The sequence below is a fragment of the Poecilia mexicana genome, unplaced genomic scaffold, assembly GCF_051168715.1.
Source record: "Poecilia mexicana isolate PSO_F unplaced genomic scaffold, ASM5116871v1 scaffold_9, whole genome shotgun sequence".
Classification (NCBI taxonomy): domain Eukaryota; kingdom Metazoa; phylum Chordata; class Actinopteri; order Cyprinodontiformes; family Poeciliidae; genus Poecilia; species Poecilia mexicana.
This window is the reverse complement of record NW_028263378.1, coordinates 29,508,133-29,526,125: the sequence shown is the minus strand read 5'-3', so window position 1 is coordinate 29,526,125 and position 17,993 is coordinate 29,508,133. Positions and strand designations below refer to the sequence as shown.

The window sequence follows — 17,993 nt, the reverse complement described above, 5'->3', positions numbered from 1 at the left end:
AGTGTTGGACTGGAGCTCCTCTCACTAAAAAAGTCATCATTAAGTCACAAGTCATCCAGAATTGTTCAAAAAATACTGAGGGGAAAAACTGATAGAAAAAAAAAATCTGATTTATTGAACTCAAAAATAGCATTAAATTCCACTTAAACATTCATTAAAAGTAAATAACTACATTACACTGAAATTATCACCAAGCACATTTAAAACCACCCACTGATGCAAAGAATCTGTTCAAAGAAAAAAGTAGCAAATATTTAAAAGGAGTCATCCAAACAAAAACATTCCATGCAGAAAAAAAATATACGTTTTTTAATCCTGGTGTACTCAAATTTCTTAATTTTTACCAAATTCAAATTCTCTGACAAAAATCACTTTAAAGGCCTGTTATTTTATCAATATATGTTAAACAAAAACAAAAAATGCAAATAAATGTGGCTTCAGTTCAGACAATGGAAGACAAGTACTAGCACTGCTTGGCACTTAGCCTGGGAAGCTGTTTCTTGTCTTTTTGGCATGTTTTAAAGGAATAGTTTGGAATTTTTGAAGTTTAGTTGTGGTAGCAGTCTAACTCTTGTTTCATCTTCACTTACTGTAAATTAAACAGAAGCAAATTAACATCTTAAAACTCCTCCAGTCTAAGAAACACTGCAGCTATTGGTCCTAACAGCGAAGGGGTGTCTTGATCCGATATCGATATCGGTTCCATATCAGGATCAGATTATATCAGGCTGCATCTAAAATCTCTGATATAAAACCTCTGCTCCAGCATTTAGTCCAGCCCAGCATTTCTATCCAGTGCCACTTGTATCCCTCACTCAGACCCATTGGTTAATAATAATTGTTCTTATACAGATTGTTTTTTTTTTCTCCCCACCCCCAAGTAACATCACTTGATCAAGCCTCTTCTAATATTTCACTCTACAAAATAAATATTAAAAGTACATATGAGTCATGCCAATATCGTACTGGGTAAATATCGTATTGGCTAATATCTAAAGCTTCAATATCGATATTGCATCAGAAGGTGAAAAAGTTGCATCTACCCAACAGAAATTAGGGTAAAAATGAACAAGAGTTAACTTAAGCCACTGCTATGTTTTGGCTAACCAAGATATTAGACGCCAATAACCTTTAAACCAAAACTCATTTCCAAAATCTCAAGCCATTCCTTTAAGTATTGTTTTTCTGCTACTGGGGTAGTTTCTCAGACTTAAAGACTTTCCTTAAATGTACTGGTAGAGGGAGAAAAAAAATGAAGGTACAGTAGCAGGTGCCAATCTCAAGAGCGGGGTAAGAGGATGGTTCTAATGTTTACAGCTGAGCGTAGATACGTAAAGTAATCAGCACAATGTCACTTTCAAGTGTAGGCACTCGTGGCTCGTCAACAGTGCACAGCGAACAGCAGTCGGGTTGGTGGAGAAAAAATAATAATAGTTTCAGCAGAAATGAGAATTTCTCCCAAAGCCAGGTTGCTCTTCTTAAGGTCTTCTGGCTGTTGCATGATTACAAAGAGTGTTAAAGCCTCACAAACAGATATGCTTGGAACAATGGGATATAACTACTCTAAATGCTTCACTTACAAAAAACCAAAACAAAACAAAAACAAACAAAAAAAACCAAAACAAAACAAAAATAAACAAAAAAATAAAAACAAACGGGAAGTCTTTGGTGCTCAGTGTCCAAAGAACCGTTGGCATCGTTTCCCCATTGAGTTTCTACTGACGGCAGTAAAACAAAAACAGACATCATAGATGGAGTGTTGTAGTACAACAGGAGCCTGTAAGGTACAACACACTCCTGCAGTGTATTGTATGGCTGTTCAGAAGTCCTTCACTTTCAGCCGCTGGTCCCCATTTGGCCCTAACCTGCCCGGAAACGGACCAGGCAGAGGGCCGGGCTCTCACTAGATTCATCTGCAAATTGGAGAAACCCCGACCTAATCCCTCCTTTACATGTTATTCAGTATATCCTGACTATTATTATTATTATAACTCCATTAGTCTTAACATCTACAGATGATGCTCAACTTTAAATATTCCTAGGTACCTTTTAATTTTTTTTTTTCATATTTTAAAAGAAAAAAAAAATCACAGCATAGATGCAGTTTTTGCCTGAATATATTCTGGAAAATGATATTTTCATGAAAACTGCACAGTAATCTGGGTCTCTCCTGGCTTGCATAAACAGGTAAATTAGCATGTTGTGATGGGGATGAGTTTTAAACAGTTTTCTGGAAAAAAAAAAAAGTTTAGTGTTCCATAAACGGAACATGTTTGTAGGAGGGGGTGGAGCACTGGAGACAGAGCGCTGATCATCAAGTCTCGGCTTATCGACTGCAAGGCTGATGTTGGTCGGCTCCCTTTTCTCTGCTGAGAGAGACCTGAGATGGTCCCAACAGTTCTTTTTTGTTGTTGTTGTTTCTTAACTTTCGATGGGAGTGCTGCTGATGGGAGCGAGTAGTAATCCACAGAGGTTATAGGAGATATGCCTTATATGAACGCACCCAGACCAACCCATGTGCATCTTCCTTTCTGGTGTTGAGATTGGGGCGTAATCCGAGAAGGCGGATGAGATAAGAAACATTGTTCTCTGAAGGAGTTCCAGTTGTTAAATGTTTGTAATAAACACTAGAACTTCTAAAAGGATGTTTTTTTTTTTCTTTTTAATTTGAGCTTATTGAATGATGAACCCAGGCTGCGGGGCCAAGCGAGGTGGGGGCCTCTGAGGCAGAGCAGGAGGGTACTGAGAGATATAGGAGCTGGGATATCCGGTAGAGACGCTGGGGAAGGGCTGCCCTGTTCTGGGAGGGATGGGTGGGTACTGCGACGGCGGGCAGAAGAAAGGAGGCTGGGGGGTAGCGGTTGGAATTGAGCTTAGAACAGGAGGTGGCTGGGATGGAGGGGCGGGAGGTTTCCTTCTGGGCTGGGCAACCGGAGAGGAGTTGCTGCTGTTGCCGTCGGCGAGGAGGGAGGACACGGCGGGCAAGTCCTGAGGTCGGGAGGAGGGCGTGGCAGCAGCCTGTGGGAGGAGGTGCTGGCCCTTCTGAACAATCTCCTGCAGCTTCTCAATCTTCACTCGTCTCAGGTGGGCCAGCTTCCTCTTGTTCTGGTAGGAATCGACAAAGGCGTCCAGGGTCATGTCACCGTCCAGGAAAGAGTCAGCCATGTTCTGCAGACACAAATGGTAAATTAACTACTTACATAGGGCTTTTCCAGTCATTCTAACCACCCAAAACACTTCACACATTCACCCATTCGCAGTCACAAATGCATTTACACACCGATAAATTGGTAGGCGGCTTAGGGTTAAGTGCCTAAGTGATGACCTCAAACACTTAAAAATCCTGGTTTGCAAAACAACCAATCCTCTAACAGCGACAACAAAATGATAGATTTCCTTGAATCATTTAAAACAAATAAAAGCAGGATAGTTTCAGTAAGTTAAAAAACAGCTGATTTCATACATGGCAAAGGTGGAGCACTTTTTAAAAAATGGTAATAATACAGTTACATCCTGTTGAAATGACAACTGAGTTAATGTACACTTACAGTTCTCTGCCACTAGGTGGCTGTTTGTTTTCATGTCCCTCAAACTGTTTAAACTTTTAGAAACTAGCAACCCAATTGTCAACCACACTCTGTAAAGACTCTCCATAGCAGATGACATGCACACTGCAAAAACACAAAATCTTAACAAGTGTTTTTGATCTTGTTGCTAGTCCAAATATTTTAGTAAACTTGAGAGAAAAAGTAATTTTTCAACATGAAATAGGAGCTACTTTTAAGTCAATAATTCCATAATATTTATTAAAAAGTAGTAGTTCCACTGGCAGAATATTTTGCTTGTAACATGGGAAATGTCTTGCTATATATTAAATTATCTGATGATAGAACTAGTACTTTTTCATCTATACAAAGGAATTATTGACTTAAAACATGTTCTTATATCTTGCTGCAAAGTTACTTGCAAGTTAGTTTTGTCTTATTTCAAGTGTACCGTTTTTATTAGGAAGTACGCCAAAATTACTCGCTACAATTGGTGTTTTTTGCAGAGTAGTGGGTTGAATTTCTCAACTGTTAACGAAAGCACAATTCACATTTCCAAGTAGTCAACTTCACATCAGCGGGGGATTTTGAACAGGAACTGCAGAAGTGTTACTGCAGCAGACTAAAGTGTGATTCTTGAGTTAGTCAAGGCTCACTGCTGCCCATCAAGGCTCTTAGATTTGAACAATGAAAATGGTCAAGGCAGAGAAAAGAGAAATGAGCAGAGAGGAATGTATATGAATCACCAACTTGGGATGGATGAGGTCATCCATGGAGGAAGCAGCAGAATGCTTACCTCTGTCTCTTCTTCTATTTTGGCTCCCTCTGCCTGCAGCAGGGCCAGCAGAATGTCCAGGGAGGTGACTCCTGACTTGTGGTCTGTTAAACAGAATTATTAGGATTATGGGGAGGAGCAAAAAGAGCAAATGACTACAAGCACTCACATGTTTAACTAAAGCTGCAGTCAGTATCTTTTATAAACCTTTTTTTTTTTTTGCATATTTGTTAAAAGTGTCACCATGTCTTGACAGTATGATTATGATACTATTCTGCTAGTAGGAAAAAAAAAACTCCTCTGCCTTCTCCCTACAGTACTACTGCCATCTGCATATACACAAGGTTGATTGACAGCGCTAAGTCTCTCCTTCTGTCTCTGATTGGTTGTTTCTGACCGAGTGGGGGGTTTCTGCAGATTGCAGTAGAACCATAAGCAGAAGGTGTAGGAGCTGGATTTTCTCACAGATTGTCTCATGTTATACTGTCAGAACACAGTGATAATTTTAACAAATGTGTAAAAAATTAATTGTTTATTAAAGTTACATAACACAGCTTTAATGCGTGATGGGTTTTATTGTGACAACGTGTGTTTAGCAGGAGTGAAACCAAGTCATGTTTGCAGTTTTTTCAACCAAGTCTCAAGTGAAGTCACAATGCATCAAAGTTCAAAGTTGAGTCAAAAGTCGAGGCATGGGAGCCCTGAGTCGAGTCCAAGTCCTAAGCTTTTAGTTTGCTGTCTGAAATAAGTCTATTGACAAAATTTTACTTAATAACAAAATTATTTGGAGATTTATTAATTCTTTTTTAAAATGTGTTTGCCAGAACAATGACACAAAAGGAACGGATCTTGAGAAAAAAAACATTATAAAGCAGGTTTCTATTCAAAACAAATGATCTCCATGTTAATCAAGTCACTGGGGTGAAAGATCAAATAAAGTCCACTTTTTTGTGATCAGGTCATTAAATTTGTTCCTGGAGTCTGACTCGATTCCAGGTCCCATAACTCAAGTCCACACCTCTAGTAAACACTCCATTTAGGTCACAGTGTTCTTTTTTAGTGTTTGCACACACCGTACAGCAATTCCACACAGTAGACCAAATACGGCACAATTCCTCATCACCAAGCTGTTTCCAAAACAAAAAAGAAGAGTGTGAATGATTTTACTTTATAAAATGAATTGGTGTTAACTAATCATGGTCCAGAGACCAACCAGGCATGATGCCTTTCTGTTCACTGCGACTTAAAGTGAAGTGAATATCTGTTGGTGTCACAGTTGTCTCGTTTCTGAAAACAGAACTATAAGTCAAAACTAGCAGGGGCTTCAATAAACACACACACCCCAATGAGACAGTAATAATTAGTGATCTCCACAGCAGAGCAGTGAACTTGCAGACATTCCAACAAGTCTTGACTGAGCCTTTCTACAGTGGATCTTTAATTACAAACTAGGCTCTAGTCAAACCTGATATGCTATTCTGGCAGTTCAGGTCTGCAAACCGAGTCACAAACATGTAGTCTGATCCATTTGTGCACGAGAGCCAGACTAAGCTTGATTTTGTTAATAACATTGAATATTTTTAATAAGAGCTGCACCATATATTATGCCACAAATGTTGATGTGAACATTACTTTCATAAAACTGACTCAGACTTTTGAATGCAGAAGAGGACACACTGGTTCAGATGAGACTGAAATACTTTCAAAGTGTAATATATTCCTTTTGCTCTCAACTAGAAAACAAAAAACAAGATACAACCAAGAAGACTTGATGCTGGTAATGTTACAATGACAAAAATAAAACAAATCCAAATTGCAATTATAAACCCATTTTGTGTTGATCCATCCAATTAAATACTCTGTGGAGTTTGTGGTTGTAAGTAGGCCTGTCAACTGTCCCAAAATGACTGCGATAAGTGATAATATTGTTGTTTGGAGACCATTTTCAAGTAATATTGATAGTGACAAGTTTGCCCCCTCAAAGACCAATAAACTTAAATTTTTGTAAGGAACACGCCACAGAACTGGAAGACATTTTAAACATGAAAAATAAAACACAATATCCAAAACAATAAACGGAAATAAAAGCCATTTACAACCAAATCCATAAATAAAATGTTATGTTTTGCCAGTTGGGCAGAGCCTCACAGTAACAGATGCCATCATTGGACACAAATAACGTTACCCAAAGTACTAAAGGTCACACAGTGCAGGTAATAAAGAGAGGAAAGAAGAAAATTGTCATCACAATAGATGGAAGCGGAGATGTAAAGAGCCATTTAAAAATACCATGTATTTTCTGTGACATGTCTAGATTTGAGGTTGATGGGTGGAGCAAGACAATGCAGTACTGCAAAGTTACTTTATCTTTTTCCCTTTTTAATTCTGACCTGGGTTTATTATGACATGTTGGATTTGGAAAATGGACTTAAAGAATCATTAATAAGGCAAAGATCTGGAGAATGTGCATCAAAAACTTCAGATTTTTTGGCTAGCATAAAATGTCAACTCTAAAAAGTTAGTTAAAATGTTTTGTCACATTCAAGAGATGCCAACAACATCTCTTGTAAAAATTATTTTTTAGTCCTCTCTCCTTTTAAGTGTTTTTGCACTTTCAGGCAAACAATATGAATATGAAATTGTCCTTAATGTTTTTCCAGGTGAAATAAAAAGTTCAACTAGCCAACCAATTAAACCCTTCCCATTCAAACAGGAATTTTGTGTGTTACATAAGCTGCCAGCTGCATGCACAAAGCATGCCCAGAGGTGTCACTACATCTTAGCACATTTATTAATTTAAGAAAAAAAGTACAAATCATAAAGTACTGATCAAGTGCTCCAAAACAAAAAAAAATGTTGGCATCCTCCTCAGACACGATCTACAGAAAGCAAGCCTGTTTTCTGAACTGTATTGGCAGAGTGGAGAACCGTGCATGTTCAATCTGGCTGAACAGAACTCTGTTTATTTCTAAATATAGAAATAACATGGTGTCCCACCTGTAAAAGACGAACAATGAAGTAGCGGCATAGCTGAATGTGTCACCCGCAGGTTAATGAGCCTGCAGAACTGGCTCGCACAGTGACTTAGCAAGATCACAAGATCAGTGGTGGAAAATAGAAGAGAAGCCGAGCATTACTCATTAACTTCACGTTAAAGCAGGAGCACAACCAGCCGTGTTACGAGAAAACAAACTGCTTACCGGTTGGCTTTCAAATATGAGGAAGGAAACAGTTTTTTAAAGAAGGAATCAAGAAGCAACACATGAACTGTCACCGTCAAGAACTCCATGCTTTCTTCATACAGGTTGAAGCTTTTAAGAGGCAGCCATCATTCTTTTATTGTCCAGAGAATACATTTTTGTCTGAACAAAGAAAAAAAAAAGAAAGAAAGTCTAGCTCGACTCCACATTAAACAGGGAGGTTTTGGTTCAACTCAGAAGTCTTCCACTCCCTTTCTCCACTCTTTCAAGTCTCCAGCCTGGCAGTCCCTCCATCCCCCCACAAAGCCTGCCTGGGAGGACAATGGTACACTGAGGGGAACGCTACAGGACACTAAAGGGTGGAAAGGTCTTTGACAGCAGGACAGAAAAAGGCGAGGCCAAACGCCCGACTGTATGCAAACAGCAACACAACCGGCTACTGTACTGTACGCTGTACGCTTTTCTGGGTCAAACAGCTACTTTCCTTCAGCTCTATCCACATCTGCTCGACAGCAAATCCACAACTAGGACGGCTATTGCCCAGCAGGAGGTGGGTGGGAGGGAGGGGGAAGGGCAGAGGGACAGTGAGTAACCTACATTTTATGAAAGCTATCACTTGCTGTCATCAGACAGAAACAGTGCTGCATTAGCCTATTAAAAATGCAGACCACCAGCTTTGAGATATGATAATAAAGAAATGCTCGAGACTTAAAATGGCCATCACATTTAGACGTGCAAACTAGAAATCATATTAAAGACTTCAGTAAGGTTTCAAAAGGTGGGATGCTTAAAGCTGAAGAATGCAACTTTTATCAAAAATATGGATGTTTTTTACATATTTGCTGAAACTGTCACCATGTTGTGACAGTCTGGTATGAGACAGAATCTGCAAATAAAAACAACAAAAAAAATCAAGTTCTACCATCTCCCATTGCTAACTAGAAACAACCACTCAGAGCCAGGAGGCAGGTCTTAGCGCTGCCAATCATGTCCATGTGTGTGCTGCTTGCTCTCTGCGGTTCCTCCCCGTCAACAGAGCCTGTTGTGAATGCTAAGGCTAGTTAGCATCACTACCGATGGACAGATAAATGGTTTTCATGCTACAGTGAGTTGCTTCTACACCATTAGAACATTTACCAGCACGTACACAAGGTTGACTGACAGCGCAAAAACCCTCCTCCTGGCTCTGATTGGTTGTTTTAACTGGGAACGTTGTATTTCTTCAGAAGGCAATAGCAGCACTGGGAGAAGACAACATATGTCACTATGTTGAACTGACAGTTACAGTTTCAACAAAGAAAAAATATATATATATTTTTTTTTATTATAAAAGCTACATACTGCAGCTTCAAAGGAGATGAAATCCGGACTAGCAGTGAATAGCAGAGATGGTATTTAAAGACAGCTGCTTGGCAACCAGACCGTAAACAAGGTCACAAGTAACGTCACCGCATCTTCTTCACCTACCAGGAAGTGCTAAGACGAGATAAAAAACCTGACTGAGTTGCTGGAGCTTGTTTTGGTGCCATTGTGGATCTCTGAATACGATCAACCAGAACTCACTTTGAGTTAAGTGGCTGCAGGAGGCTTTTATAGGAAATGAGGGAACTGGTTAAACAGGTTATGACTTATGCGTAATGTCAACAAAATAAATACAAAGAGGTTAAAAAAAAAGAACTGAAGTGCTTCTGAGTTCACCTACCATTTTGGAAAAGTTCCTTTTTAAAGAATAACTGAAGATGATGTCATGCCAACACGTCTTACTGAACCGGTGAACACAAGCATTGTCTTTTAATGAGTAATTAGAGAACATAGGGAAAGAATACAGATTTTAACTAGCCGATTAATTAATCATATGTTGCCCTAACAAGAAAAACCTGAAAGTTTCATCATCAGTTTTTTAACAACTGGTTTATAAAAGTGGTAATAGTTTTAGCTGCATTCCTACTTCACTGACATTTCACTGCAGTTTTAAGGTACTAACTAAATGAGGGAAGCCAACAGACATGACAGAAGTTTGCCATTCACTCTGCTGGCTTAGAGGTCTTTATGTGTGTAAATGAATTATACCTGAAATTGAATCCAATTCTGATGTCAGTGTCTCCTAATAAATATATATTAATATAAGTGAAACCAGTGGAAATGAGTCAAAAAAGTTCCTTTTTACCAGAAATATATGGGTTTTTAGCTTCATCAGCCTGTTTCCTGTTTGATTAATGGACTGTAAGAAAACATAACATTGCCTGAAAACAGTACTCTAGTGTGGAAGTAGCTATTGTGGGAAGAATCTATGGCTGTGTTTTTATTGTCCTTAAGACTGCTCAAATTAGAGGTGTGAAAATTTATTTGCTTAATGGAAACGCACTAATTTTGGAAAAAAAAGTCTAATATTTTTTAATTAAATGTTTTTGCGGAAGGAGGAGGTGGTTTTTCAGCTGCATCAAAATCAGTGTATTTCACAAAACTGCAATGTAAACACTTTTCACAACACACAAGTCACATGATCAACAACTGGATGTTTCTACTGATGGAAATGACAAGCAAGATAACAGGAAATGGTAGGAGGATGATGGTGTAGTTTTTTAATGACTTATCGCATGAACAAACTATTTCACATACAATTCTTAATTTAGTTTCTTATTTAATGGAAACACCGCAATTGCAAAACTGTGGGAGTTTTTGACATTAGCGGAATACTGGTGATGTTTTGCGCATATTTGTAATGGAAACACAGCTAATGCTAGCCATTTCCAGTGTCACTAAGGAGTGTAAGACGGAATACAGAGGAAGCCCATTTAAGATGAAACTGTTTCTTAAACAAGTTGGGACATGTCTGTGATTCATTGGGGCTGGGATAGAGCACGAGGCATTAGAAAATAATATAACACGAAAACTAAACGGTGTACAGCAGCGTTGTTTTATTTGATCTTTTTAAGTTCGCAATATTTCTCTGAATAGAACATGCTGGAGTTTGAAATGTTAGCCAGTTTTTATAAATATCAGAGATAAGGTAAGGATAAACATTCTCTAGAATACAAACTCGAAGCCTGCGAGCCAAATCCGACACACCATAACTATTAGAAATAGAAGTATAAGCCAACAGTTAAATATTTTAACAGTTAAATCAACTCACTCTTTAGTACTTTAATTAAACATAATTACATGTTGATGTTTAGTAATGGTAGCTCCACTGACTAATAGCATAGGCCGCTATAGTTAGCTATAGTTGCTATAGTTGCTATAGTTCCTTTTTAAATATATCGGTAAAACTCGGTTTCACAGCGACTCCTCATTGTTCCTGCTCCAAACATAAAGAAGGACCACTCTGATCAGGAAGGCCAGATAAAGGAAAAACATTTAAATGTTGTTTTATAACCTCTTATAATATTGTAGTTCTTAAACAGAATCAGACAACATTTTGACCAGTGCGATTTTAAAAGCAGCCACAGCTAAACCTTTCTTCAAACGTCATCAGATAACACTTTCACACCTGGATAAAACATCTACTTTTTAATTTTAATGGCTGAAGGAAAACGTTGGTATGTTTCAAGATAAACACTCTGGCTGTTTTTATTAACAGTTTTTAAAGGTGGTGGAAGTGGGTCAAGTAGTAGATTAACAACAAGCAGAAAACTTTTCACCACAGCACAAGCTTTGAGTTTTATTATTAGAAAATCCAGCTGGCAGACACTGGTTGATTTAGCTCCTGATACCATAGATTATAATCCACATTTAAACAAATAAACATCAAACTTTACTTAAAATAACTGGTTAAGCACTTAGAAAACCAAGTGTAAATCTATCTAAACTGCAGTTGAAGGTTCTGCTGTAAGGTAGGATAAGGTTTTTTTCTTTCAAATGAACATTGATCTAATAGCCCTGATAAACCCTGAGGATTAGAACAGACTCCACTGTGTTTCTAAACCCAGCCCATGACACTATATGGACAAGTGAGATGGGAATAAAAGCTAAAGCCATGCTGCTTTAATGCGTCGTTAAAGTATCCGTTTCCTATGACTTCATTTGTGAGTGTGTTCAAATGTCTAAAGAAGCGAGTAGCATTAAAAATTCAAGTCCCGGTATAAAACCAATCAATAAACAATGGTTCCCTGTATTTTCTGCGCATGCAGCTACAATACCTAGCTTGGACTTGCGGAGCTGATAGGACTCAAAGTTCTCCTGAAGGCAGCTATAGCTCTTGGTGAGCTGCTCCTTCTTGTGCTCCAGTTGGGGCTGCAGGGTCAGGTTCTGTTCGGCCAGGGTTCGGTTATTGGCTAGGGTCTTCTCCTTGTTCTGCTGGACCTCCTGGACCTGCAATAGACACCAAACACGTCAGAGGATTACCTGGATACACAGGTGAATGATGCTGTTTGGCAACAACTAATACTGGCCTCACATCTGGGGGTTTCAACTGCTGAAACCCCCAAAACGAGAAGGAACGAAGCAACCTGAACGTTTCTTTATTTTCCTACCAAAGGAGAACAAGTAGGAATGTCACAATAAAAAAATTTGCTGGACAATAAATTGTCCCAGGAATGATTGCGATAAATGATGATATTGTCACTTTGAGATCATTTTCAACAAATATGAAGATAATGGCATAATAAGTTTGCCTTCTCAAAGACCAATAAACTTTCATTTTGTACAGAACACAATCCAAAATAAAAACGCACCCAAACAAAAAGGCATTGAACGATCATACACGCACATCCAAAACAATAAATAAAACTGATTATAAAGGCTTTGAAAACAAAATTGCCTTTCAAAAAGTATTGATAATCAGAATGCAGATTATCGAGCCACTTTTAATTTATCATGCGATAATTGATTAGGAACAGAAAGCATTTCTTGTCAAATTAAGAGCACATCTTTAACAAATCACTGTCTTAATAAATAGCCATTGGTATCCAAAAATGATGATTGCGTAACATGCACAAAAAAAATTCAAAGTACAGTTTGCTCTTTTGAGTCAGGTTTACACTTCCATTGATCTATACTTGATTTACCGCCGTAGAGTCAGTTTTGTGGGTTTGTTTTTTTTACTTTGCTTCTAGTTGGGAGACTAAAATCTTTTACAGTATATCTAATCATTTAATGCTGTATCTGTAATATCTATTACAATGCATGAAATGTACAGTTGAATTCTTTATTTCTTCTGCAATCCCCATTCCCATTCCGTCATAATGTGGTGACGAATGGAGCACATTGGTTTAATGTGAATTTAAACTGAAACTATCAAGACAAATTTGACAAATTAAAAAAAAAAAAAAAACTATCACGCTTCTTATCAAATGACTCATTTCACACATCCACTCAGCACGTCAGATGAAGAAATATAACCGGGACCGAGTAGGAAATCTGTTATATAAAGCGACACCTCGGCCCTTGTGAAGCCTTCCGAGAATGTCATGCAGGAAAAGCAGCTCAAAATGATTTTCTAACTTTGCCCCAGCACATCCTGAGGCAACTCCTTTGCTTTCTCGCTGTACAATGAGTGGCAATTAAAAAAACAAAACAAAAAAGAAAACCCAGATCTTTAAGCCATCTGGAGCACTGAGGTTGCTCTGTCTGTGATTGTTTGCAGGGGGAAATGTTCTGTAAGGTTTCTTACCGTCTATAAAGTAAAACTATTCTGAGCACTTTCCTGTATCGACCACAGAGCTCCACTTGTGAGTGGTTGGGTAAGAGTCTGTTACTGATGTTCAGTGTAACAGGGTGGCACTTTGGCAACAATATGGCAGACAAGAGGGCGGGAATGTTTCCAAACTATCAGCGCCGCAAAAGCAAAACCACCACAACAGTAAAGTTTACATGCATGGCATTCCTTGATCATACTAAAAAAGAAAAAAATTACTTAGGAACAAAACAAATTCATCAGATTATCGTGCGTTTACACGCACCAGGCTTCATACATTAGCATCGAGCACAGTCATGTCAATTTACCACTTTCTGAATGACATGAAAACAACAAGTGTGTACATGCCGGTTGTTCGGATAACAAGTTCATTCCGAAAGAACTGAATCCCATCGGATATTCTGATTGGAGCGCTGACATGACATGCTCCGGCAGAAGCTGAAGTCTTAGGGATTCAGCTTCTGCCTATTGATTGGTTAGCATTACACAGCTTAGCTCTAGTATCGTTTATTGTGTTTCAGATTAGTCAATCCCAGTTATGTGTTATCCATTTTCAAAAAACAACCCACCCAGTCGTTCCTAGAGCATTCTGGAATAATATTTAGTTTTCAGGATCCTTATTTCCAAACGACACCCACATTTGGTTTCTGTCTTCCTGCCTTCTGTACGACCACACACACTGCCAAATAAAAATGCTTCTGTACAAACTGAACTGAGAAACCAAAGTTATAAAGTGTGAAGCCCAAACAAATCAAATTGTCTCGGAAACAAACTAGTTGCCCTAACTTTATGAAAAGTGGAGCTGACCATCTGCAATGTCTCAGAGCTAAACAATGGAATGGAAATCTGTTGTAAACAATCACTGCTGAGTTATATCAGCAGTTCATTTTATAATTTAAATAAATGGAAGCGATTAAATGATAGAAAAAGAGTATTATGTTAATATTTGGGAATATATCGTAAGACTGTGGTGTTTAAGGACAGCCTGGGTGATGTTGTAAAGATTAATACACCCACTTTAACTTGAACTAGAGCAGATAAATGAGGCTTACGTTACCAGGTTTTACAGCTTAATATGCGTCAGCCAGTCAAAGTTCACCTCCAGAAGAAGTGGCACACTGTACCTGGAACTTATGCAGTAAAAGCAAAGCAGAGTTGCGCAAGAACATAAGAAAATAAAGCTACACTGAAGCTAAACAAATTCACAAGATGTCGATTTGCATTATTCAAAGGGGAGCAAATGCTGGAGTCCGAGGATGTTTGAGTTCAGTTTATGAACTCTACTTCCCACCAATCTCAGGTTTCTGTCGTTGCCTTTTGACACCCGGTGTCTTTGTTCCGATCCGGAATACCAGTAAGATTCCATCCTGTTCCCGGACAGCTCCACCTTTGACTCAGGCACCTCGCTAATCCTCTTCCATGATCGTATAAACTAACCTGAGTCAACAGGTGATGCGTCACTGCACAGAACAGTTCCCCCCTCCTTCTACCCCCCCCCCCCCCGCCCTCACCTCACCTGCAACCTGTGGGATGAGGAAAACGAAACTATGGAGACAAACATGTTGGGTGTGGATGTTAAGCAGCAGAAGCGACAGGGGGGAAAAAAAAAAAAAAAAACGTGTTCACTGGTGTTTCTAAAAGAAGATGCACCATGCTGTGATCCTATAAGCTCCATCAGATCTACAAGCAGCTAAAGGAGTGGAAGCCATTAGCATGTTTTCTGACAGCAAGTCACCCCCCCACACTCCCCGCACCACCTCCCTACAAAGTAAGATCAAATTAACGGTGCCAGGGAGAAACCCCGAGCGCCATGACAACAGACGAGTCAAATTCCTGTGCCCTGACGATGTGCGTTTGGTGAAGTTTAAGGGGGAAGTGAGTGAGGGAGAGGTTGAGGGGAGGGGGGGCAGACATGTTTAGGCTTCACTAGTAAACCCAACAACAAGAATTAGAGGCATTGTTGGACAGTTTTGTGAAACACCAGCAGCCTCCCTTCAGGCTGATGGTAAAGCCCAAGACAGAATCAAACCATTTAGGAAACCAGACAGAACACTCAGATGCACAAATATGACAAAATTAAACTAAAAATAAATAAACTCCTCCTTTTATTGCAGTTAATATCTGCCTCAGGGTAAACCTTCCCGGTGGCTCCAGCTGGTAATGGCTTTGTGGATGGAAAAAACAAATCAAGGCTGTTGATACTAAGCTAGGTAGATAATAAATGAGAGCATCTGATTTCAGAGTTCAGATATGAACCAAATAGCTGTGTGTATAAAGAGCCATAATCTGGAGGTGAATGTTGCTAAATAAATGCAAGTGCAGGCTCATTTAGAGACAATTACAAACAATTACAAGGAAAGTATACAGATATTTACAATATTAAGCCATGCCAATATCAGAAATGCTTCATTAAATAAATACAGGTTGAGATTAACACTTAAAATTGCAGTTATTATACAACATTTTTAAATATTTCAAACATTCTTCCATTTCTGTGCAATGGTCCATTTAAATTTGGGAAACATACTCTTGTTGAGATTTATGGTTTTAACACTTTTTCTGCTCATTTGGTCTAAAGTTCTTTATAAAGTTCTTTGACAGTTTATCACAAACCTCAGCTTTTAAAATTTGAAAAGCAGTTAGGCAATGTTAGCTACTTTTCACTTTAAAATTTTTCATAAATATTGATATTCTCAGTTATCACACTGTAAGAATCTCATAAGGTTTTAAGCGGATTGGCTTAAAACCAATTCAGTTGATTGATTGGTTGATCAGCGCTGCTAACTTCAGGCTAACAGAGCCTATATGAGAGTTAACTTCAGGCTCTGTAATCTTAACTTTACTCACTATTAGGTATATACAATATATTCCAAGTATCTTGTTTTATATTGATTTAAATATTTAGAATTTGCATTATTTAAAAAAATATCTATATTTATCTCACTACTAACAAGTGAGATAAGTATGGTGAACCGCAGCACATGGGCTATACATAATATGTAAAACATCTTAAACATAGAAATAAAAATTATTCATTGTTGTTATTATTGTTATTGTTGTTATTCATTATTCATTTCCTGATACATTCCAGACTAAATTATGCATTCCACATTTTTAAACAATTACATATTTATCCAGTTACATTCAAATTATCGCTTGTTTGTATCCGTTTAGTGGATTTTGGCCCTTTGTTTTTGTGTGAACAATAAGCCCTTAGGGGAGTCGACCATGCTCCGTTGCCTGCTTATCGAACTGCAGAAGTACATTTTGAGTTTCATTTTTCTTTAAACGACACTTTGAAGTGAAAAGAGTCAGTTGTGTTGTCAGGCCGTAGTACTACAGTTCTGAGCACGCCGCCGTTACCGATTAAAGGCTGCTTAGTCGTGTTTTCCCACAGTATCGGTGTACCTGCACACACACAAGCAGCCTTTGATTGGCTCATTTGTGACCGAAGTTAATCACGTAATCATGTAGCTGACACTACTTCGAAGCCATGCTATCCTTTTACCAGTTACCTTGATAAACACGAACTGGCGTGACCATTACTAAGAGAAAAATTATTTCTCATAAACATTACATAGCTTCTTGGCTCAGTGAGAGGAGGGTTGTTTCAGGAAAACAATGAGGCAAACTGTGAATTATCACTGTTAAAACTTAAACAATGCTTCTCTTAGTCAGCACCAAGGGTAACAATTTCACTACCCTTATGTTTTTTTCTTAACTCAGTAGACCTTTTTACACTCGTTACATATTTATACTTGGACTCAAACTGTAATTTCAAGCTATTTCCGTCACTGCACCGAGCGTATGTTGGGAAAAGCACAACAAAGGCTCGACAGGAAGGAGGAGGAAAAAAACAGTGACCGAGAGAAAAAAAAGAATGAAGAGCTAACATTTCGGACTGCAACAACGAGTGGTTTTAACTAACCTCATCCATCTCCTGAACCATTTTTAAGAGTTTTTCGTCGTCCTCTAGAAATTCATTAAGCTGAGTCATCGTGTAGCCGCCGAACTTGGTGGAAAAGCTGGACATTTTGGCTCTTGTGTTTCTTCTCGCCTGTGCTCCCTCTTCTCGCCTCTCAGATTGTGACAGCTGACTGCGCTTCCTTAACAGGAAGTAGTGTGTACAGGCCCCGTGATGCCTTCAAGTGCGCTCAGAAAAAAGAGGAACAGGACTGAGAGAAAAGCTTGAAATTTCCCGAGCAGTGAAGAATGAATGAAAGGCATTCCGATTTTGTACTTATGCAACATACGTCTTCAATTATTTTGAAAACCCAAGAATTCGGTAACTTTAAGCACATATTACACACTAATCAAAATGAAAATTAGACAAACAGTACAACTTAACTCCAGACTATTTTTTAGAAGAAATTCACAAGTCTGCCATTATTTTTAGCTGAATGTTTGACCACTCCTCTTCAAGCCAATCGGCTTTTATTAGACCGATAATGTTTTTAAAGTCTGATGGACCTATCAGAGCACCCGCGTGTTTCTAAGTGTCCTTATGTTGATTTGAGATGCAGTTAATAGATTTGCATTTCTTGGCTAATATTCCAACCATTACCACAAGCAGTAAATCAATCCCCCAGCATAATATTGTCGTTTCCAACCCCACCATCCAAACAATGTTCTTGTAATTGCGACCAAATTTCTGGATTTTAACATTTTTTTTCAAGAAGCTATGTGGCATGTCTCCGTGGACAGCAGGGAATTTTAGTCAAGTCTTAACTCGTGTGATGGCAAACTCAGTGTAGTGAGTACCTGATGTACGCGTACGGTGCGCGAGTGTGGCCTCTACGCACCGTCTGACCTGAGACCGCAGGGCGGAAGCGTTGTTT

General features: G+C 38.7%; 1 protein-coding gene across 1 annotated transcript; it reads right to left on the bottom strand.

The window, feature by feature from the left end:
* Positions 1–92: 92 nt before the first annotated feature.
* vps37ba (VPS37B subunit of ESCRT-I a) lies at positions 93–17,268 on the bottom strand. Its single transcript, XM_015010814.2, has 4 exons — positions 17,084–17,268; positions 11,660–11,831; positions 4,342–4,424; positions 93–3,168 (listed from the first exon to the last, which is right to left on the bottom strand). The coding sequence occupies exons 1-4, from the start codon at positions 17,186–17,188 to the stop codon at positions 2,674–2,676; spliced, it is 855 nt and encodes a 284-aa protein (XP_014866300.1). The 5' UTR covers positions 17,189–17,268; the 3' UTR covers positions 93–2,673.
* Positions 17,269–17,993: the final 725 nt, after the last annotated feature.